General features: G+C 34.4%; 2 protein-coding genes across 6 annotated transcripts; one reads left to right on the forward strand and one right to left on the reverse strand.

The window, feature by feature from the left end:
* Positions 1-7,937: 7,937 nt before the first annotated feature.
* Positions 7,938-13,647, reverse strand: LOC104786282 (E3 ubiquitin-protein ligase COP1). Of its 4 annotated transcripts, XR_015556506.1 has the most exons (14): positions 13,145-13,610; positions 12,729-12,806; positions 12,455-12,610; positions 11,826-12,176; positions 11,093-11,250; positions 10,933-10,998; positions 10,749-10,800; positions 10,362-10,440; positions 9,910-10,065; positions 9,712-9,810; positions 8,999-9,103; positions 8,657-8,836; positions 8,455-8,565; positions 7,938-8,340 (listed from the first exon to the last, which is right to left on the reverse strand). XR_015556506.1 is itself a non-coding variant. In XM_010511643.3 (13 exons), the coding sequence occupies exons 1-13, from the start codon at positions 13,469-13,471 to the stop codon at positions 8,170-8,172; spliced, it is 2,037 nt and encodes a 678-aa protein (XP_010509945.1). In that variant the 5' UTR covers positions 13,472-13,647; the 3' UTR covers positions 7,938-8,169. The 4 variants fall into 4 exon arrangements, 2 of the variants coding, with proteins under 2 accessions (XP_010509945.1, XP_010509946.1); XR_015556505.1 differs by lacking the exon at positions 10,749-10,800 and having other exon boundaries at positions 10,362-10,583; XM_010511643.3 differs by lacking the exon at positions 10,749-10,800 and having other exon boundaries at positions 13,145-13,647.
* A 717-nt stretch (positions 13,648-14,364) lies between these two features.
* On the forward strand, positions 14,365-20,485 carry LOC104786284 (protein argonaute 6). Of its 2 annotated transcripts, none has more exons than XR_015556507.1 (23): positions 14,365-14,655; positions 15,423-15,624; positions 15,711-15,916; positions 16,011-16,229; positions 16,422-16,555; positions 16,649-16,746; positions 16,834-16,931; positions 17,014-17,173; positions 17,274-17,390; positions 17,469-17,576; positions 17,667-17,729; positions 17,882-17,995; positions 18,095-18,260; positions 18,344-18,456; positions 18,543-18,680; positions 18,781-18,917; positions 18,987-19,096; positions 19,186-19,249; positions 19,369-19,480; positions 19,576-19,649; positions 19,768-19,862; positions 19,958-19,989; positions 20,099-20,485. XR_015556507.1 is itself a non-coding variant. In XM_010511645.3 (23 exons), exons 2-23 carry the CDS (start codon positions 15,442-15,444, stop codon positions 20,236-20,238), a joined length of 2,637 nt encoding a protein of 878 aa, XP_010509947.2. In that variant the 5' UTR covers positions 14,365-14,655; positions 15,423-15,441; the 3' UTR covers positions 20,239-20,485. The 2 variants fall into 2 exon arrangements, 1 of the variants encoding a protein (XP_010509947.2); XM_010511645.3 differs by having other exon boundaries at positions 19,031-19,096.
* The last annotated feature ends 3,102 nt before the right edge of the window (positions 20,486-23,587 follow it).

A 23,587-nucleotide genomic window follows, 5' to 3' on the forward strand; every position in this document is an offset into this window, starting at 1 on the left:
TAACATTAGTTTAGCTGCTGTTTCGATTTCGTTAAGCTTTTAAGCCTTGAAATTAATTAATTAATTACTGATTTAGAGTTTGTAATAATGTATTTCGACTTTTTTTCATTTTGTGAACCTCACATTTTGTTGTTGTTATTTCAAAAGTTTTATTTTTAAACGTACCAAATTGCCAAAAAAAAAAATTAATGGTAACGAAAAATTTATATGCATTATGCGAATGATGAACCTGCAGGGTGACCTACGAATGTTGCGTACACTATTTAATTATTTTTTAACACTAGTATTTAATATGTCATATATTACTAGACTACTAAATGAAAACCATATGCTAAATTTCAATGGTAGTTTTTTTTCAGTATCCTTTTGTCATTTGCTAATAGCTAGCTAGTAACTTAAAAAAATGGCATATAAGTAATTATATTAATTGTTGTTTTTTTTGTCACCTAATAACTTATCTTTAAGAAAACATGTTCATCAACTTTGCAAATCACTATGAAATGCACATGTATTTGTATGTATTTATAACCAGAAACAAGTTTAGAGGTTTTTGATCTATATAATCTGTTCCAACAAATGATAAAAGTAGGTTGTACTTCTATTTCCAAACAGAATTAGAACGTTTGAAAACAAAGATCTCATATTAATGAAGGTTTTTTATCAGGTGAATTATGATGCATTACAACTAGCGCCATCAAACCATTTGTGAAAAATAGGATTAGTGATTTAAGCGATATTATTTTAAATCAAAGACCTATAGAAAGAGACATATAATAAATAAGTAGGTTATGATGGGCAACAATAGACTAAATAGTACTCCCTCTGTCCACAAAGATTGATGTTATGTGATTTTCTTTTGTCCCACAAAGTTTGATGTTTTACCATTTTAAATTAACTAATATTTAACTTTTGTAAACTTTAAGAAGTGATCATTAAGAAAACTCAATAGTCATTGGTTTATAAATATATAATACTTTTAATAAAAAACAATATTGTAAATAATCATTGTTTATTAATTTGTGTGAAGTCCCTCAAACATCAATCTTTGAGGGACAGAGGGAGTAGAAAATAATAATATCATAACATATAGATTAGCGGCTTTAATTGGAAACAGCTTTACAGATATATAGTTTTAATATTTATCAATCACAAAAGCTTTACCCAAAATTTTACTCTCAATTCTTTTGTATTGATTTTACGTATAATCTCTTTTTACAATTTTGCATTATTCTCTAAAAGCTTATAAATTTATCTTACAGTTTTTTTTACAACTTTCTATGCGTTACCAATCATACCCAACATAGTTTTCGTAAGAACACTAATATTGCATAATGCCAAAACAGTTAACAACTATTGCTAGAAAGTGTGATTCTGTAAATTTTATGACTGATAGAAACTATAACAAATTAAATTGTAAAATAATTATGTATTTTACCATTCTCGCTGATTTGGAGATGACTAAAAGTCTAAAAAGAACATTAGTATTCTGTATGGAATATTTTGAAAAACTAACATATATATCACCTCACATAATTGATACCATCATCAAAATTTATATTTCCTTGTCCTTTCGAGGAAACGTAAATTTTGGACCTCTTTCGACTCTGGTGAAGAGATTTCATGACCAGTTTAATCAAAGGAAAAGTGAAGTTATATAGATTCGCATGTAGATGCTTGGAATTCCACGAACTTGTTGTAGTGTTTTAGTGTTGTGAACACCATGTCGTTATATATACTCGTTTACAAATTAAGTTTCATAAACTTTTTTTTTGTTTTTGTTTTGGTTTAATACAAAGACTTGTACAAATCATACATAAACTTTTGTTATTACTGGTTACTGTTCTTTAGTATTTATTTTTTCTACGATGATACTGTTTTTTTAATTTACACCTATTATATTTAACATACCACTAGGTACTAACCCGCGGAAAAACCGCGGGCTGAACTTTTTTTTGATGAAGATTTATAATTATTTATTTTGTTATTATGTTATTTATAATTGTTTGTGATTAAAAATTCGGTTTGCTTATATTATAATTTTTGTATTTTAAAAATGTTTATTGAAAACATGTCAATAAAACAATTGCATGTAATGACTAAAGTCTATTATTTATTTTTCTTCCTCTCTCTCTGTATTTGAAACTGAGTAATTCAAACATATAAAATAAAAATAGGGAAAATTAAAGAAGAAAATGATAAGATACTATATCTATATCTTTTATTTATTAATTTTTAAAATCTAAGCCGTTAAACGGAACTGTTATATATTTTATCGATTAGTTTTTTGATAAAAAATTTAACCCGTGCTGTAAAATTTTTTTGATGAAATTTGTAGTTATATAGATGTTATTCGATTAGATTTTTAAAATCTTACATGTTGATTTTTGTTTTTTTAAGTACGAATTAGTTTGGATTCTAATAGATTTCTTTTTTTATATTTTTCTACAATTTATTTTATTTGATTTGTCTCCAATTTTCGTTTTTTAATTAATTATATTTATTTAATTGATTAATTAATCTTAATTAAGTTTTTATAATGGCAATTGAATGTAATTTTTTACACATATAAGGTTAGTTTCATATTTGTACTTCCCAATTAATATAATAGGATTAAAATTCAACTATGAAATTTTTGTCTACCATTTCACTAAGATAACTGGAATGATACGTTATTAACGACATTTTCAACTTCGTTTAACGACCGACTCAATATTAATTTAAAACTCGACTTACATAGAAAAAGCGGTTTAAATAAGTAGTAGTGTAGTACTATTTTATGACCGCCCTTAGAGTATTTAAATAAATAGAAGCTATGCTTTCTACTTATTGGAAAACAACGTGGATAGTGAATGTCAGAATGTGTATATAATTAGTAATTACCAATCTCGATTACTAATTTTAGGATTAATCAGGTCAAATGAAAAAAGTTTTGGGTAAAAGAATATGTATTTTAAGTTTGAATAATTGTTTGTTCCACTTAAGTAAGTGACTTAACATATGTAAGTGGGAATTTGATGAGAAAAGATTCCTATCTCTCCAATTATTTTCGGTTCTCAGGTTTGGTCACTGCGGAAGAGAAGAGGAGATGAGAAGCCGCTCCAATCATTCCCACCTCTCTTTAAACCAAAAGGACAGACTAAAAATCATATCGTATAAAATATATTCTATGTCTAAATAATATATTCTTTGTCTCAAGTCTCAACCCATGTGAATCGATAGTATACAAATAGTATTCGAATATATTTCTATTTCTAGTGAAAGTTTGTAATATATTATATTATTTCTATATCTGTTTATAGTAAAGTTTTGTAACATGAAGAAAACAAAAGTTCATCTAATTTTGAAACCTATAATTAAAGTATATTTATTTTGTAATTTTAATTTAAAAATCCCCATATAGATAAAAACCTACTATTTTATACAGTAGTATATTTTTAATAATAGATGCACACATTTTCATGCGTTTATTGATTTTAAGTGAATATATCTGGTTGTCTTTTGGATCACTGAATCCGTAAACACACTAACCTAAAGAAAAGTTGGAAATTGATAGACCATCATCAGATCGAATATAACCGATTATGGATCTATATATAGCTGTACAAATTTTAATAGTTATGGCTGGCAACAAAATATATATATAAACATGTATCTTGAATTGTCCTATATAAATATATATTATATAGTATTTTTTTTTTCGTAAAAAGTAAAATTAAATGATTTTATTTATTAATAAAAACTATAACTGTGAATTTTTTATCCAAAAAAAAAAACTAAAAACCTATAAACTGTAAATAGTTTTAGAATCTTGGTCGAATTTATCTAATCAGACCATATATTTTGACCGGACTTTAAAACAATGATGTGTATGTATACAAACGATCATAGAATCTTTAGATTTTGCATGATTTTGGAATATTTCAATGATTAATAGTTCATTAATAAATGAAGGAACAATTAGACAAAAAGCAAAATAATTTATTTTTTATTCTCCAATTTTTTTAAAAAAATTCCAACAATTCAAATATTCTTATACAAATGTTCTTATTATACGACAATCTAAAGGTTTTAAATTTAATTTAGTTGGCCACCAAAAAATTTGTAAATGAAAAATACAAACAACAAATCTTTCATTTGATCTCCAAAATTTTTGCTTGGAATTTGATTTCAACTCTTTGAGTTCTAAAAGATTTTGATTTTATACCATTTAAGTAAGTTATATACATATATATATATATATATATATATATATATATTTGGACAACAGTGATATACTGTATATATGGAGTCTGTTTCTTTAACAAAAAAAAAAGAGAGAATATGGAGAAACAGTGAAAACTACTCGTGCGGATGAGAATCAATTCAAAATCAGCAAAATAAGTTAGTAAATAAAAAAATGAAACAATATTAATAATCGATTATTTGGATCAACTGGTCAAATATTCCATGTAAAGCCACCAGATGATTTTTTTCTCTTGTAAAGGTTGAGTTGTCGACAACTTAACTACTCGCATTATTCTGCTAATTTTATAAACTTAATCGACAACATAGTAGTATTGCATAGCCTTAGTTACACAACTAAGATTAATACTAGGTTTTTGCTTCTATCGTTATTTAGAAAGAAACATGGGATAATTCATAAATACATTTCTTATGATATCATATTTCGAAAAACACCAAAGTTTTTATAATGAACGTAATAAAATGTTTATAAGGTTTAAAACAACAAGTTACAAGATAATATTTTTAAACAATTTTATTTTAATGGTATTTTTTAAAAGGGATATTATAAAAGTGATATCTATCATAATTTTCCTAGAGATATATTTAGATTTGTATAAAACTTTTACTTATAGAATGAACCATTTTTTACTTTATTTAACTAAAGATAAAAATGATAACTGCGGTTAGGAAGGACGATTTGCATAAAACTTTTACTTATAGAATGAACCATTTTTTACTTTATTTAACTAGGGGTCTGAATGTTAACCGCGGTTGGGGAAGATAAATTCGTCTGTGGATCAAACCGCTCTGTTTTAAGTGTGGACAACAAACAACTGCGGTCTAACTCTATTTGTAAGCAAAAGCGGTTTGCAGTTGGTCCACTGCGGTTTTATCTCTATTTTCTTTGGACTGTACCACTGTGAACTATATTTAGGGTCTGAATGGTAATTGCGGTCAAGGTGGACAAATCTGTATGCGGATCAGACCGCTCTATTTTAAGTGTGGACAACGAACCATTGCAATCCAACTCTATTTGTAAGCAAAAGCGGTCCACAGTTGGTCCACGGTATTTAGGGTGTGAATAGTTGCAGCGGTTAGAGCGGACAAATCCATCAGGGGATTAGACCGCTTTTTATTCACCATTCATCAAATACAGTCCGCAGCGGTGCAGTCTAAAGATTATAGAAAGAAAACCAATGCGGACCAACTGCAGACCGTTTTTGTGTACAAATAGAGTTGGTCCGCAGCGGTCTATTGACCGTTCTATTTTTAGGATGGTCTAAACCGTTGACGGATTTGGCTGTTCTGACCGCAATCACCATTCAAACCCTTAATAAATAGTAAATAAAAGCGGTTTAGTCAGCAGACAGATTTTTCCGCCCTAATCGCTGCAACCATTCACACCCTAAGTTAATTAGAGCCGTTAAATACTTAAATCGAGGAAGAAGAGATCATAATTTTGAAGCCCACCATTATGGTTGCTTACTAGGGTCTAGAGGCAATTATTGTTTTTGTGGCACTTGATAATCAACTTTGACGTGCTTAATATATTAAAATCTGCGCATAGCCTTTGTTGATGGATATTCTCATAGGCTATGAGTTATAGCTAGTTAATGAGCAGTTAAGTTCTTGTTTGCATAATTTGAGTTACCCTATCTTAAGAAATGAACAAATGTTTATTTTATATAATGAGGAACATTTGATTTCATTGAAAACAACCTCATGCGAACACATTTGGTTTTCTTTTTTTGTTAATTTTGAGAATTGAAGAAGAATCATATATTTCCTCCATTTCATAATATAAGATGTTTTAGAGATTTTTTTTTGTTTCATAATATAGGATGATATCAAATTTCTCAACTTTTAGATTTCTTTAATAATTTATATTATGCAATCTTGTTTATGATTAGCTGAACTTTTTTAAAGTAGTTATTTCCTAATATGCGTGCTTTACTCAAAACAACCTATATTTTGAAACCTAGGGAGTATGTTTTTTCAGTCGTGTACAATATTTTGGAAACGAAACAAATATTAAAAAGTAATTTACTATCTAATTTAAAATGTATATCTTTATTATATAATACTACGCTGATTCATTTAATTTTTGTTAATGGCTTTTATGTAAAATGAAAAAGATTAGGCACGAATGTTACATTTTGACAACGTTCTCTCGGCAGTATATAGTTGATTTCGAAAACAAATTAGGAAAGAGCTCAACAAGTTGTATAATATAATACCGTTTCTCTGTTTGTCGTATTGAAAACTAGTCTAAAGGCACAATTTAAAACTCCAAGTTAAAACTCGAGTTTATATGACTTGTGATATGCCATAACAAACAAACAAAAAAAGTCGTAGTGAAAGTGTTGGCTCCGAGTCATCCATTATCGATTTTTCTTTTCTCAGTCATCCACTACAAGTTATGATTAAACTCGGATTATTGGCATAGAAAAGTTAAAAATACACATGACTCGTGCATGTGTTCCTATGAATAAAATAAATAGTAGTATTGTTAGTAAATTGTTGCACTAATTTATATATACTTGACGTTAAGTTAAGTGACGTACAAAAAAATAAAAGAACACGTCACATTTAGATTTCCATAGGTATACATATTATAAATTTATAATATGTATAGTACGATGTGAAGTTGAAAGTAAATATATGTGGCTAACGTGAAACGATATGCGATTACCATAACAACGAAAAATCCAAAGCTGTAACCATCTAATTATATTTATTCTAAGAAAGATGAATGTTAATATAGTAATTTCTTTTAGATCATTGACTTGATACTATGTGTTTTATTTAGTTATTTATATAGACTCAAGAAATTAACATCATATAAACAAAGGTTATACATACCATCTTACCCACATCTAACTTTCATACATACGACTTGCTAATTCCTTTCTCGAATTTCTGATTAATTTACCATGATAAAATAAAGTTACGTTTATGAGATGTAAATTGTATAAACAAAGCATGCAAGAGAGACATTTTAAATCTATCGAACAATATGAGAGTATAATATCAATTAGCAAAAGCTGTTGTATGGAAGAATTATTTATTTAATTAAGAGAAAAAAACAAGGATTTGATGGCTATGGTTGCTTAAAGGGAGGAAACACATTGATGTGTCCCCCTCGTTGTGAAAACGTCGTTCTTTCCATTTAAAAGTCAAAGACTTGTAACTTAGGGAATTAGAAAGAACTTGTAAATAGCAATTCTTTTATCAAGCCACCTAACCTAGTTATAATGAGTAGGATGAGCAAGTGAAGTATGCAACGTTTTTAGGAATTTAAAAAGAAAAAAATAATTAAATGTTTGGCCATTGGACTTAAAACTTCCCGAATCATGCATCTCTTACGGACTTCATGGCTTTTCGATTTCAGAGTTGCGTATCCAAGATATAAAAGGATTACTATTACAATATTATTACGACCATTGTCACACAATCCCATTTTTTAACGAGCTGTTACATGTTACATGATAATTAAGTGTATTATAGTATCTCATATGACACAAAAGCGTCAATTATCATGGATTTCACACTATAAAATGAAAATTAATTCAATGATCTTACTACATGCACATATTAAAGACTTATTGCATGGGTAAGCCAACCTTTTATAGGTAAGCCAAGGTTGGACTTTTCATCACAGATTCACATGATCACGGCATTTTGATCATAACTATTACTTATAGAAACTAAAATTAGGAACTAAGAAACCCATAAGATAATATATATATCTACATTTCTGATACAAATTCTTCTCGAGGGTTCGTAGTCGAGCATCATAATACAAAGTTGCTTTCCAAATGATGAACCCCTACTTTTGACAAATTGTTTTACCTCTATAACTTCCACTAGATAAACATAGACGGCAAATTTACTGCTTTTATTGATCCACGAAGCTATAAAATTCTTTTGTAATGTTTATTAGAATCACGCAGCGAGTACCAGAACTTTGATGGTTCCTTGACTATTCGCAGTCAGCATCGTGGGACTATCACTTTTCCAGCAAACCGCACTTATAAAGTAGGAACCTGCCTCTTCCTCTGCATCTTCCATGTCTGGTGATCCAAATCTGTGCGAAGTGACCGGTCTCGTGATCTCCTGTATCACATCATTCACATTACCAAATACTTTAGCAACGAGATATATATTTGATTTGTGAATCATGAATGGTAGATGATAAAAGTTAATAGAAGAAATGTCAAATTTGTGAACCTTGTGATATACATATACTTCGTTTGTCTCGCTTCCACAGGCAAGATACTCGCTATTTACTGTCAGACCCACAAAGTTCTTCTCATTAGTGTGTCCTCTGAAGGTTCGAACCTGAAAAAACGTCGAGTAATATTGAACAACATAGTCAAGACTTGTTTTTCTTGGACAAAATCAGCAAGATTGGCTCAAGCAGTAATCTTACTGGCAAGTTGTCTTTGACATCCCATAGGCGTAGTGTGCTATCTGTGGATGCAGAAGCGAGCTCGTTGTTGGACAAAAATTTAACATAAGAAACTGCTTTCTTGTGTCCACTGAAGACATGAAGTGGTTGGCTTATGTTCCTTAGATCGTAATAATGGATGTGATGATCAGCTGATCCGACCTGCAATAAATCAACAGGCTTAAACGTCTAAGTCCTTCCGTCTAATTGGAAACTAAATCTACAAACGTGTAATAGTGTCATGCTGATCATAAGTGGTAGCTCAATATTGAATAGCAAATAAAATGTGAGATGCAAAGTTGGCGGAGGCGTGGAAGTATATACCGCAATGTAGTTGCTTGAGCCAGGATTGTACTTGACACAACATATGTTTGCTTTCATATCAATATTAAGCACACTTGCTTCCTGCCTTGTGCACCATACTTTAACCTGGATCAAACACAGAGCACAATTGGCTTATCTATAAGACATGATGTAACAACTGCAATAATGCATGGTTAACGATTAACAAGTAGTGAATTGACTTAAAGGAGCCCACTGGTATAATATGCTTCAGCCAGAATTAGAAATTCAGTGGAACCGATTCCTTAAGTCAAAATCACATCCAACATGATTCTAAATAAGCTAGTGAAATATTTTCAGTAACATCCCATTCAATTTGGACAAATGAAGCTATGAATTTCAAGGTAAGATTTACTACACTAAAAGTGTCAAGTATTCTTTGCTTGGTAATGTATAGCCGCCACAAATACACTAAGAGGGGAAATTTTGCTGAAAATTTAAGAAACCAACAAACATTCAATGCAGGAAAGGGAACATATGATCATTGACCAATCCCCCAAGTTAATAGAACATCTCACAAAAAAAAGTTTAATAAGCAGTAGAAAAGAGTCATGAGTACAAATGCACTAATGAGCAGACAGGAGCGACAGCGACCAAGATATTCATAAGATCTAGAAAATATCTATGATAGATTTTTTTCTTTTAATATGAAACAGAGCCCAATGCGATGAAAGGTGATGAAAAACTGGAGATACCTTGCAATCATCACTACCAGATACGAGCATTGATGGTTCTGTTCGTGAAAAGTCAACACTCCATGCACGTTTTTCGTGCTCTTCATACTCCATAAGACTCTGTGAGCAGTTGTTCACATAAAATTTTAGATACATTTCACAATTAATGAGATGATAACTGAAAGGCGCGATGTTAGATAAGTTCGGCAAAGTACTCACCTGCCTAGTAGTTACATCCCACACCGTTACTATTCCTTCATAATCACTGCTTGCTATATGATTTTTCTCATGCTTATTCCAACTCAAGCAACTAAGTTTAGACCGTGTTGACATCTCCACAATCGGACACTGCATATCTGCTGGTTCATTTACAACCTGAAAAGAATGCAGCCAATCATCAACCAGTCCAGAGTGGTCCATTGGATAAGACGGAAAATTAAAACAAAAATTCGATTATGTAGAAGCTTGGATTTATATTTTTCTTTGCAATACTAGAGTGTAAATGGCTATCATGCATCATAGCTAGATTTTTCCAAGAGCACAACTTAGTTTCATTATCAATGAAGCATTCCTAGAATTGAGATACATGATCTGTTTCACAAAAGCATAACTTTGCACAAGAAGATTCAATTAGTATGTAACTGAATGCCCTCCAAGATTTGTGAACGTACCGAAGAGAAGTCAAAAACCTTTATACATCTAGAAACACCAGCAGTGGCAAACAGCTCATCATCACGATCAAACTCTATGCTGAAAAGGAACAGCACCATATCTTTCAGCAAGTCTCAGCAAGATGGTAAATTACATTACAGGTCCATGCAAAGCATAAAGCATGTAATCTACTGAAAGACCATAAGTCAAAGTACAGAGAGAGAAAATGGCCCCAGGAGCAACTGAAAAAACAAAATGCACCCTTCTTTGAGAAAGAGATATTTTCATATAAAAGATCGCAAACAGCTATAACATATCGTGTTCCATCTTTTAGAAAATTCCTCTTAAGCGGCCTGCTGATAACAGAAAACCTTCTCCCTAGCATGTCAGCAGATTCATCTTCATACCATTCACTGGCTTAGAATTATACAGCAACGGATCCCATAGTAGTAATTGAGTCTATCCATACATTAAACAAAACGTGATCACTCATGGGTATATTTTGATACTTTCTGAGACAGTCATTTAGAAGACATTCTTCGTTACTCATCATCTGTCACCTGATCAAACGAACAAGGAAAAGAAATTCACCTTGATACAATGTTGGCAGAATGAAATATATCCCCATGCCGGATTTCTGCTATGACTCTTAGACGACTGTGAAGAAAGAGTGCAATTAAAAATCTGATAAATTTGAAAACACTCTGTATGTACAACTAGCCCAATTGAAAAGGGGCAGTCACTACCCTACCTGTAACGAGTGAAGGTAGTAAACACAGATTGAAAATCTGCAAGGCCGTTGCTATAGCCTTCCCTCCGTACTACACTCTTATCATTTTCTTGTTTACTATTTGGTTGGTCTACCAACTGACGCCGCTTTTGGAGGTAACATTCTTGTAGATCATTGAACTACAAGACAAGACACTTGCACAGAATTAGCAATCTAGTGTATATATGAAGCAGTTACAGATAGATTAAAAGACTACGTAGAATTTTTGAAGAAAACTACTATATTTGTCTAAATGCCATTGCATAGTTTTCACAGAACTGTTAGCATGTTAAGAAAACATAGTGACTTTTGTTGCTATAGTACCAGAGAGGAGAACCGGCTACTATCACTAAGCAAGAGATATAAAATCCAGAACGCTATTTTTACGTGTACTTGCAAAAAATGTGAAATCAATCGCTCTCTGAAGCCAACCGGCTTTAAATAGACCACCAAAAATGTGAGCCTTAATCGAAGGTATCTTTTCCGTAAGAAGATTCATATTCCATCCTAACCACTTTCAATATTTCGATCTGTCGATCCAGCTCACTAATTGAGCGGCTAGGGATGATACTTATTGTAGCACAATACTGGAGTCTAATGCTATCAATGATTTTTCTTCTTTAACAGACAAATATATGAAAATTAATCCCACTGTCCTTGGACCATTTCAACATAAGACACATGTTCAAGATGTTGAGTAGAAAAGTAAGAAAACCTGCGCATGGATCCGTTTTTTTCTAGCCATAGAGACAGTTGACTGATTCAAACTTTGGGAATCTGACCCACTCAGTACGTCCTTCTTTGGTAGCCCATGAGAGCTTCCTTGTGGCTTTCCCTCTACCTTTTTGTTTTGATAATTGCCTAACAAATTTCCTCCTCTTATGCTCAGAGAATTGGAGTTGAAACCACTGTGATTCTTCTCATGTGGCCATGCATTTCTTGTGCTTGGATCATCTCCGAGCATCCGCAACTTCACAGAATATCTGTCCCTAGCTCGGTATAAATCTATTCTATGTCTCTCAACGGCATTTATATCCTCTTTGATATACTGGAGATCAGTTTGCACCTACAATAAGATAGAAAATACATAAATGACAGAATTCTATAACAGTCGTTTGTTCATGAGAACTCATCTAAAACATTCATGGATTATGTTTCATGAACAGTTCGATAGATTTATTGATAGAAAGATGTTTTATGGCTTTCTTCTTTAACTATTAGTTTCTTCCTTTTACAGTATAATATATATATCTAGGGAAGATTTTGAAGCTGAAGGAATGAAGGAAAACGAGAATAATTATCAATAGGTAGCTCAATGCTACTCCATAATCCAGAAAAACCAACCTCATTAAGTTCATCGACTTTTTGCTTCCTTAAACAATGTAAAAAGTCCAAGAGTATCTGCATGTTCCTCTCAGCTTCTTCCTGTTCCATTTTTCTCTTCCTTTCCGCAAGAAGTGTAAGAAGACCATCAACCTCCTTAATTGACACATCACAACCCTGTCTAAGCATGAACGCAGGAAATCAATATCTGTAATTTTTATAACTCCAATAACAAGTCTGAGAGTGCCAAATTTAAAGAGGAATAGTGAAACATAAAGGCATGTTAAGAACCGACCCTTTGTAATGCTTCCCGAAACTGATCCAAGGGCGTTGCAGTTTTTGACACATGCCGAGCTGTGGTTTTCTTCAATAGCTACACAAGCGGTACAGAGAAGTCAATATAAAAAAAAAAAAAGCTGCATTCCAGCAATAGATAGTTTCAAGATACAACTGTTCCTTAACCGAATGCTTCTATTTTCAAGTTCAGCAAACCAGAAAACAAAACCATGATTTCACACGAATGTAAGACATCAATATGTTAACTCCTCTCAATTGCAATAACCAGAAACCTTCCATAAACAACACTGCATCATTATCACCTCTATTAATGTTAACTCAGTTAGCTAAGACTCCAAACGAGCAGCACCAAGACTTGAATTGAAAAGCTAAGACCACAAACAAAAGAGAAAGAGATGGGGAAAAAATAGAAACCTTATCGAGTAAGAAATTAGGGTAAAGCTGATTATTGGTGAGATGTTGGCTACAACAAGGACAATCACTCTTGTTCCTGAGGTGAGTGATGATACACATATAGCAGAAACTATGACCACACGCCGTCAGGAAAGCATCTTTGATAACCTGCATACAAATCGGACATAGCAAGTCTTTATCCAGATCCGGCGCTCCAATCTCAGAACCACCGCTTCCTCCGTCGTCATTTTCAATACGGTTAGCACCTTCGCCGCCACCAGCTGATGATGTCCTCATCGGGTCAGGTTTCACCGCCGGAACAAGCGGATCCGTCGAAATATCTTCCATGAAATTTGTTTTTTTTTACAAAAATTTTATTTCTTCGATTTAGTTTTTGTTTTCTGGTGAAAAAGAATGTGAGAGAAGGAAGAAAGAGTGGTGGTGCGTATGACGGAGATGAGGGGGTGGTGTGTTGGGTGGGATCCACGGTGGTTTCTTTTCTGAGGATACAAAACATACACGTTGTTCTCTACGCGCTTCTTTTCGCGCGTGTAGCTGATGTTTCTTCATGTTCTGGTACGGGTCAATTATCCGGTTTATTTTATTTCCGGTTTTATGAAATCCAATTTTGTTTTTGGTTTGAACGGGTTTAGTGACATAATTGTAGACTTTTTTTCACTAGTCTATGAAAAATCTTCAAAAATGAGACTTTTGTAAAATGTAGGAAATTAAATCGGGAAAAATGTCTCAAAATCCTGAAGTCTTCGTGGTGAAAAAAAACTTTATTGTTTAGTTGACTTCTAAATAATTCACGAATTTTTGTTGACTTGGCTTAATGAGACACAACGTTAAATGGCTAAATAGAGAAATCATATGGGTTAATTAGCCGTTAACGAGATCCTATTAATAACAAAACGATATCGTTTAATCAAATTTAAAATCCCCCAAACTGAAACTTGATTCTCATTTTTTTCAAATCAAAAACCCTAGATTTAAAGGTTTTAAGTTTGATTAAACGACATCGTTTTGTTATTAATGGGTTTTTATTAACGGCTAATTAATTTCACGTGATTTTTCTGTTTGGCCACTTAAAGTTGTGCCGATAACAGGAGTTGATGAATTATTTAGAAGTTAAGTTACCAGATGAAGAGTTACTGCTTAAATCAACCAAAATATAAACTTCAGTTATTGTAATGACATTTTTTCAAGTTAAATACTCCATAGGTTTTAATTATTGCTTTGGACATTAAAATATCTCTTGCAATTTCTGAACCAGCCAAGTTTTGATTTTGAGGGGTTCGGTTTAATAATTTTGATCTCAATTCTCATATATTAAAAAGGAATAACCTGAAAAAAAAATGAAATATTTTTAATTTCCCCCAATTACTCGAAGCGTTCCCTCCCATTCTTTTGCCTTTTCTGGGAAACCCAAAGACTGACGGAGACCAGAAATGAGCTAAAGCCCTCTTATCGCTGCTCTTTGATTCACCGGAACCCTAGAAGAAATAAATCGTCTTCTTACTCCTTTCAAGGTACGCTATTCTTACTTGAATTTTTCAGTTTTTTTTTCTTCTTCTTCTTCTTTTTCAATTGTTTGTAGCGATTGTTGTTCCTGTCGCTGACTGCATGACGCATTTGAACACCACAAATAGTTAAAAGGTTCCATTTTTCCTAGATTAGTTTGTTCCCCAACAGAAATTGTTACCATTCCTAGCGATTTAGGGAAAAAAAAAAAAACCAAACCCAGAAAACAAAATCTCAGAAACGGCGAAAGTTTTTAGCTTTTTTAACTTTAGGAGTGCTCTTCTTCTTGAAGATGTTCATGGCGATTTATCTTCTCTCTTCTCAAATCGAGATAATGTTCAGAAACAAAACCCGTTCTTCCTCGTGTGTCTGAATAAAAAACCCTAATAAATCAGAGTAAAGAGTTGTCTGAGGATGAGTGAGATGATCAGGGTTTAGGGAGTTGAAAATTCTGCCAGTATGAGTTGCTTCTCCGGGTCATCCAGGATATAGGCTTTATGCCCACTATTGGATACTGACTCATCTTTGATCTGTCTTATCAGTTATCACCTGTTTGATGGTTTATTGTTTTATCTTTCCTTATATTCACCCAAATATAGAAATCTAGGATGTTTTATGGATACTTTGTGGCTTGTTGTCCGCTGTAATATGTAATTATCTGTGGTTCTTCACTCGTTTATTTGGTGTTTATAAATTATTTCTCAGTCCTCTGAACATTGTATTTTCGGCTGATTGTTGCAACACTGTAACCAACTTCTAGTTTTCTCTCTTGCAGATTGCCTCCCCCTGGAGATATGGAGACAGCTTCATCTCTGCCACTGTCACCCATAAGTACAGAACCAGAACAGCCAACCCATCGAGATTATGCCATCACAACTAGACTTGGGGTTGGAACTACAGGCAACCCAATAGAATTGTGCACCAATCACTTCAATGTTTCTGTGAAACAGCCGGATGTAGTATTTTACCAGTACACTGTAAGATTGATTAGTCGTTTTTTCTGCATTCTTTTACCAGTGTTTGTGTGTGAGAGAGATGCTTGACATATTTTGCTTTCTTGCAGGTTAGTATCACCACAGAAAAGGGTGATGATGTCAAAGGAAAAGGAATAGGCAGAAAGCTTATGGACCAACTATTCAAGACTTACTCTTCTGATCTTGATGGTAAAAGGTTGGCATATGATGGAGAAAAGACTTTATATACTGTTGGTCCTCTGCCACAGAACGAATTTGACTTTCAAGTCATCTTGGAAGGTTCATTTTCAAAACGGTGTGTCCCTCTTATTTGGATTAATATTTAATCTTCTCAAGGTGTGCAAGATAGATCTTGTTGATGTTCTAACACAGTCTTGTTAAGTTTGTAGGGATTGTGGTGTCTCTGATTGTGGTAGTCCTTCCAGTACTTGCAAAAGATCAAAACGTTCTTTCTTGCCAAGAAGTTACAAGGTTCAGATACATTTTACTGCAAAAATACCATTTAAGTCTGTTCCTGTCACTCAGAGAGGAGCCGATACACCAGATAAGAGTGCTCAGGATGCACTTAGAGTGCTTGACACTGTACTAAGGCAGCAAGCAGCTGGAAGGTGCATCTTTTTATCTGTTTGCTTATGTGCTGTATATCTTTTCATCAAAAGGAATAAGGGATACTCTCTCTATATGCTAATGGACAAAGTTGACATTATATTTTCACTTTGTTTGTAAATCTAATAGATGTACAACTATTTGCATTTGTGACCTGGCTAGATGCTTACTCTAGATTATTTTTGATTGTGCAGGGGATGTCTTTTGGTCAGGCAGGCATATTTCCATAACAATGGGTACTCCTTTGAGGTTGGAGGAGGTGTAAAAGGTATTAAAGGTCTCCACTCGAGCTTTCGTCCAACCCATGGAGGACTCTCGCTTAACATTGGTATTTTTCAGTATTATACCTTTCTCATCCAGATTTCATAAACCTTGTCTTTATTTTTTATAGTCTTATTAACAGTTTTGTGATGGTTTGCAGATGTGTCAACAACAATGATCTTAGAACCGGGCCCAGTTATTAAATTCCTGTTAGCCAATCAGAGTGTTGAGTCACCACGACAAATCGACTGGATTCAGGTAGTTCTGGCTTTTAAATACAATAACAGCAAACATACCTGGTTGCTTTTGCTTTGTGCTTTTGAATTTCTCATTGAAACTTGGCAGGCCGCTAAAATGCTTAAACATATGCGGGTAAAGGCATCACACAGTAACATGGAATATAAAATTATAGGCCTAACTCAGAAACCGTGCAATCAGCAACTGTATGTTCTCCATGATTGAACTTTCAATATAAATTTGTGTCCCCTTTATCAGCCTTTGCTAGACTTTCTTCATCGTTTCCAGATTTTCAATGAAGATTAAAGATGGTGAACATGAAGGACAGCCTAGAGAGATTACTGTGTATGAATATTTCAAGCAAACTTACACAGCGCCTATTTCTTCTGCGTACTTGCCATGCCTTGATGTTGGCAAGCCAAATCGCCCCATTTATCTTCCACTGGAGGTATGCGTCTCCGACAGTTTTTCCTTGGTTAATATTTTTTTAGTTTATTATCCCACTTCTGGAGGTGTGTAGATTTGAATTTATAATCCATTTCTTGCAGTTTTGCAATCTTGTATCTCTGCAACGTTATAAAAAAGCATTGTCAGGGAGGCAAAGAGCTTCACTTATTGAAAACTCAAGACAAAAACCTCTAGAGAGAATCAAAACACTCAATGATGTGAGCTTCGTTTCCTGACCTCGGTTGATGCTTTATTTTATCTTGGATGGCACATATTATTACTGACTAGAATTGCAGGCAATGTGTACCAACTGCTACGACGAGGACCCATTTTTGGCTGGATGTGGCATCTCCATTGAAAAAGAAATGACTCGAGTTGAAGGCCGGGTTCTCAAGCCCCCAATGGTAAATCCTGTTTATGTTTTGTTTGTAGATAGAAAATTATGCGCTATCATGCCAATTAAAGTTCCATATTGTCCCATTTGTAATATACAGCTTAAGTTTGGCAAGAATGAAGATTTTGAGCCTTGCAACGGACGGTGGAACTTTAACAACAAGGTAATTGTGCAAAGATTTCCGGGCATCATTATATTCATTATTGTGGATGAAAAATGGTTCCTTACTCTTTTTTTTTTTTTTTTGATTGAACCTATTATTCCCGAACTAGTCTTTCTCCCTGTTATTTTTACCCGTTGTTTCTTGCTTTGCAGATGCTTCTAGAACCAAGACCTATTAAAAACTGGGCTATCGTTAACTTTTCTTCTCCATGCGACAGTAGTTACATTTCCCGTGTGCTTATAAGCTGTGGCATGAGGAAAGGCATTGTAGGTTTTGTAGATACTCTCTCCGTTTTCATATGGTGTGTAGTGTTGAACTATGTCTGGTTATTTTACAGAGTCTAATTATGGTTTGTCAAATGGCAGGAAATTGATCGACCTTTTGCACTAGTTGAAGAGGATCCACAGTATAAAAAAGCAGGTCCTGTTGAAAGGGTAGAAAAAGTTATTGCAAAGATGAAGTTAAAATTTCCAGAGCCTCCTCATTTTATCCTCTGTGTCCTGCCGGAACGGAAAACTTCTGATATCTATGGTATCATCTCACATTCTCTCCACTTTCCCACGAATATTAATGTTTGAACTCTCTCATTCAACTGGTCATTGCAAACTGTAAAGGTCCCTGGAAGAAAATATGCCTCACTGAAGAAGGGATCCACACACAATGCATCTGCCCTACTAAGATTAATGACCAATATCTCACCAATGTACTTCTGAAAATAAATTCAAAGGTATATCACCAACAAGCTAACACGTGAGATATCTATTGATGTGTTGTTCTCTGTGAATTGACTTCTTTTCTTCTGTCTTAATACAGCTTGGAGGCATCAATTCTCTGCTGGGAATAGAGTACTCTTACAACATTCCATTGATAAACAAAATTCCCACCTTGATTTTGGGTATGGATGTATCTCATGGGCCTCCAGGTCGGGCAGATGTTCCTTCAGTAGCAGCGGTATTGATCATGTGTCTTGTCCTTTTTGTGTCTATTGTTTCTGGTTTACTTAGGATCTGATTATGTATCTGTTTACTTGCTCGACCTCCGCTACTACAAGGTTGTTGGTTCAAAATCCTGGCCGTTAATCTCAAGGTATAGGGCAGCTGTAAGAACTCAGTCACCACGTCTGGAGATGATTGATTCGCTCTTTCAACCTATCGAGAACACTGAGAGAGGAGATAACGGTATCATGAAGTATGTGAAGCCTAGTTTGTCAGCTTTATTTTTAATTAATCTAACAACTTATGAGATATCGTACTGTAGATGTTTCAGTGTCTTCTCCATGTTTGTTTATTTGTTTCCAATAGCGAACTATTTGTAGAGTTCTACCGGACAAGCAGGGCACGGAAGCCTAAGCAAATTATCATTTTCAGGTACTAGCAAAACATTTACTGTAAATCTCTGTTGTCTTACCTCCAAAATCAGAAAGTCTATCCTTACCCAAACCTTGGGCATTTGATAGGGATGGTGTGAGTGAATCACAGTTCAACCAAGTCTTGAACATCGAGGTGGACCAAATTATAAAGGTCTTGTTTCAAAGTCCCATGTCTTGGTTCTGGCTTCTATCAAATTCTGATTTCAATCTATTATTCAAATTCTAGAGAAGATATTATCAACAGTTATGCTTCTTTTCTACATCGCACAGGCCTATCAACGTCTTGGTGAATCTGACGTGCCAAAATTCACTGTCATTGTGGCTCAGAAGAACCATCACACCAAGTTGTTTAAAGCTAAGGGTCCTGAAAACGTTCCTGCAGGTAAAAAAAAAGTACTTTTAATTCTTCATCAGCACACTAGGATTCCATTTCTTTACAGAACAAATTTCATCTATAAAAAAAATCCCTTTTATCAGGAACTGTCGTGGACACCAAGATCGTACACCCAACAAACTATGATTTTTACATGTGTGCTCATGCAGGAATATTAGTAAGTTTAGACCCAAAAAACTGAAGCTTGTTTATTTTCAAAAGCTTCACTCCTCACACCTTTATTAGTTGTTGCAATCAACTCCACATAATGTTTTCCTTGATGATCGATCTCTCAGGGAACTTCAAGACCGGCTCATTACCATGTTTTACTTGATGAGATTGGTTTCTCCCCGGATGACTTGCAGAATCTCATCCATTCTCTCTCCTATGTGTAAGTTCTCTCTCTCATAATGTCAGTTACAAATAGCAACTTAGCTTTCCCATCACTAAGAAGATCCAATGGTCTCGAATCATTGTCTTTTGCAGCAACCAACGTAGCACAACTGCGACTTCGATTGGTAACACTCCCACTCCCTAATCAAACTCTCATTGCATCCTCTATTTCACTATACAAAAACTAGACAACTCTCAACATTCAATGTGACATCTCTCTTTTGTTGCTATCAGTGGCCCCAGTGCGATATGCTCACCTTGCAGCAGCTCAGTTTGCGCAATTCACAAAGTCTTATGATATATCGGAGGACGGGAAAGTTCCAGAGCTTCCACGCCTGCACGAGAAAGTCGAAAGCAACATGTTCTTCTGCTGAGTAGAGTACATACAAGTAACCCAATCTTTTCTTTAGGGGAAAGTTTATCATTTTGCATATATTATCATCATCATCATCTACTGTAGTACGGTTTCATTAGAAATTTAGAAGTATGGGAGGAGAAAGAGAGCCTTGGCGTAGTAGATTGAACAAGAGGCTCTCAAGTTTTGCTTACCAAACGACAGCGATTGTTGCGTTTTGATATTTTTCTCCTTTGATAATAATAATGTTTTTGGATTCCTTTTAATAATTCCTGTCTTGACGACGGTAAAGTGAGTCTTTCAAACGGTCAAACCGGTCATAACAAACCGCGTCAAACCCACGTGCACTTTTAGAAAGAAAGAAAAAGAACACTTTGTAATGAAGTGGACGTTACCACAGACAATCACAACCTTTTTTAACAATTGGGTTACGTGGCACGATACTGACGGGTCAGTAAGTAAGATATCATTGCTCTTACACTGCTACCTAGATCACCAGAGCATTACCCACCTTGGGTCCTACCTGGGCTTGCGCGATGCAGGAGATTTCTTGTGCATGAATCAAAAGAAACTCGTTTTTACTATTTTGCCCTTCCCCTCTCTCTTCTCTTCTTATAGTAACTTTTGTTTTCTTCTAGTTTACGACGAGACGAGACGAGAGACGACGAGTCAACAAGAAGAAGCGTTGGCTTGGTCACAAAGCCTGTTTTGAACTGTTTACGAATCGTGTCTGCTTTTTTTTTTATTTTGTGCCTCGAAGATATCTAAAGCCGGTTTGACTTTTACATGATTTTTATTATTTTAATTTTTCTTATCGTAATTCAGAATCATAACAATAAAATTAATACAACTCTCCATTTCATATATGTACACAAGTAAACCAAATTATGATACACATTAATGGAAATAGTTATGTAAAAAAAAATCCTCTTCGTTTCTAAGCTCTTAAGTCTTAACTGATAATAGAAAAGAAACAAAGAAATTTGTTTTTTTTTTTTAACTTGTGAGTTGAATTTTAATATAGTTAGAATGGCTTTTAAGACAATAATCCTAGTTGTATGTAAACCTTCGAACCTGTTGAGTCTACTACACTACACTTGTCCTGTCTCTATTAAAAAATGAAGCAATACAGCAAAAAGAGACTCTTGGTAGATTCTGCCAAACTGCATTCAATGTTATTATTTATTTATTCTTTTTTTTTTACCCAGTTGCTTTCTTCTATGCCCTCTCGACTGCGCTGCGCTGCGTTACCTTAAAATCCAAAACTTACCCCAACATTGGTTAACAGTACAAGAATACAGTATATATTTTTTTTTTAACTCCAAATCATAACTTTATTAATATGAACCAAAGATTGTAATGTTAAATATAAGGATATAGATACAATCAAATATTTCTGTAACGAAAAAGCAAAAAAATTTAGGCGCCGCAATCCGAAAAATATGCTTAGTTGCTCTCATCCTATCCGTCAATTTTGTGTGACTTTCTAGCTTGGGAAACATCTGTTTTTTGTCGATGTACCATCTTTTACGCTTTCGAAAAGCAAAATCTGCGATCCATCCGTTACATCGCAAGACCATAGATTTTGGAACTCTCCTGAAAAAAGAGATATGATTTTTTGTGATTATACCGTAAACCCATATGTGTTGTTGATTTGATCTTCTGGTTCTCATCCTATTCACATCATCCACCAACACCAAAGCCGAGAAGAAGAAAGCACCGACCGCGCTGTTTGCCACTGCTCCTGACTTGTGTCGATCGACACACACCTCTTGTGTCGATCGACACACTGTATTGGTATGATCTGACCGTGATTTCACTGCACCATCTCCAATCTCTAAACTTGACAATCCCGGATCCCAGATCTGGGTTTGAGAAATCTGTCTCAAGTTGGAGACATTAATTTTTGAATCAATCATACAACCATGGTGTAATCGATTTTCAAAACTAATGCTATGATAATCGCTTGAAAATAAACGCAGCGATAACATAGTAAGTGCATCACATCGAATCATGGACTTCGGTGTGGGGATAACTGCCAAAGAGTAGTAGAGATGTCCCATGGAAACCACGTCGCCGGCATAGAGAATAGAAACCATCACCATAAGAGTGAGGACGAATTCAGATCGATGAATCATGATCGGTTTTATTGCTAAACGATGTAACAAACAAGAAAACTGGAAACAGAAAAGAATACAAGGCCGACCGACGCCGGAGAAGCCAGCGCCGGCCGGAATCGAATATCGGAGGAAAAAGTTGGTTGAAGAAAATCGCCTGGGTGTCGCATTGTTTGAGAGAGAAAGCAGTTTTCGATTTCTTTCGGAAAATTTTAAATGCTTTGTGTTTTTAAGAATACAGTATATATATATTTCACAAAACGGTTAAAAAGAGTTCGACAGTGCCGCGTTCAGAAAAAACAAAAACACAAAATGGGATAGTTTTGTAGGAAAGAATAAAAAAATCTAAACGATTCATATAACATTTTTTTTTTTGCTAACATATATCAGATTATAAAAACTTTTATATCTGATTAAATTGTGGATACATTGGTAACAAAAATGAATTTGCAAGATCATTGTACATTTTTAAGCATTTGACTAGTTCGCCCTACTTTCTCTCTTTTCTTTCTCTCGCCGTTTCCTTAGTTCAAAAGTCTCCGTTAAGCCTTTGACCGGCGCGTGGCGGCTCACATAGCGCCGGCGTCGGTCACCTCCTTTAGTTTCTTGCTTAGTTTTCATTCCTTGTTGTTGTTTCATGCGGATGTGGAAGCATAGAGGTTTTTAGCGAACTGGATCGGTAGAGGTGGAGTTTCAGATCTAGCAAGATTGTGTTTTGGTCCCAGATTCATAGGATCTGATGGTTGTTGGTTGATTCGGGGTGATGTTTGGGGTCGTGATTCACGGAGGGGAATATTGGCTGGGCTGATTCTCTTGGTTGAGTATACGCGATTTTGGAGGATCCCGTTTTCTTCTCGCGACGGCTCTTCCCTCTTCCTTCATCAGCAAATATTTGCATCATCGGATCTCGACTCTTCATTTATCTCGGTACCTTGTTCGTTTCTACTGTCTTCCACTTTGGTTCCCCTGTTTGCTCTGATCAGATTGTAACCGCTTAAGATCTGGTATCATCAGTTGCTCAGGTTCTGTAGATTCCCTTTATGGGCTAAGTTTCTCATCCTCGACTATATTTCTTTGGTAGTCAGGGGATTGAGCTTTGGTTAGTGTTGGGTTAGAACATTTAGAATTAAGGCTTGCACTAGCTTAATTACTTGTTCTATGTGGCGTTGAAAGGTTCAAGTGGGTCTAGATTATCTTACGGTTACATCCTATCCCGAGAGACTCTTGACAAAACACTTATAGAGAAAGATG

This window comes from Camelina sativa, chromosome 5 (genome assembly GCF_030686135.1).
Source record: "Camelina sativa cultivar CO46 ecotype springtype chromosome 5, ASM3068613v1".
NCBI lineage: Eukaryota > Viridiplantae > Streptophyta > Magnoliopsida > Brassicales > Brassicaceae > Camelina > Camelina sativa.

Coding starts and splice junctions, on each gene's coding strand:
- LOC104786282 (XM_010511643.3), bottom strand. CDS start 13,471: ATGGAAGATATTTCGACGGATCCGCTTGTTCCGGCGGTGAAACCTGAC. Junction 11,251..11,825: donor AAAAACGGATCCATGCGCAG/GTTTTCTTACTT, acceptor CTTGTCTTGTAG/TTCAATGATCTACAAGAATG. Junction 8,837..8,998: donor GCTCAAGCAACTACATTGCG/GTATATACTTCC, acceptor GATTTATTGCAG/GTCGGATCAGCTGATCATCA.
- LOC104786284 (XM_010511645.3), top strand. CDS start 15,442: ATGGAGACAGCTTCATCTCTGCCACTGTCACCCATAAGTACAGAACCA. Junction 17,577..17,666: donor GGGTTCTCAAGCCCCCAATG/GTAAATCCTGTT, acceptor TGTAATATACAG/CTTAAGTTTGGCAAGAATGA. Junction 19,250..19,368: donor AGGTGGACCAAATTATAAAG/GTCTTGTTTCAA, acceptor TACATCGCACAG/GCCTATCAACGTCTTGGTGA.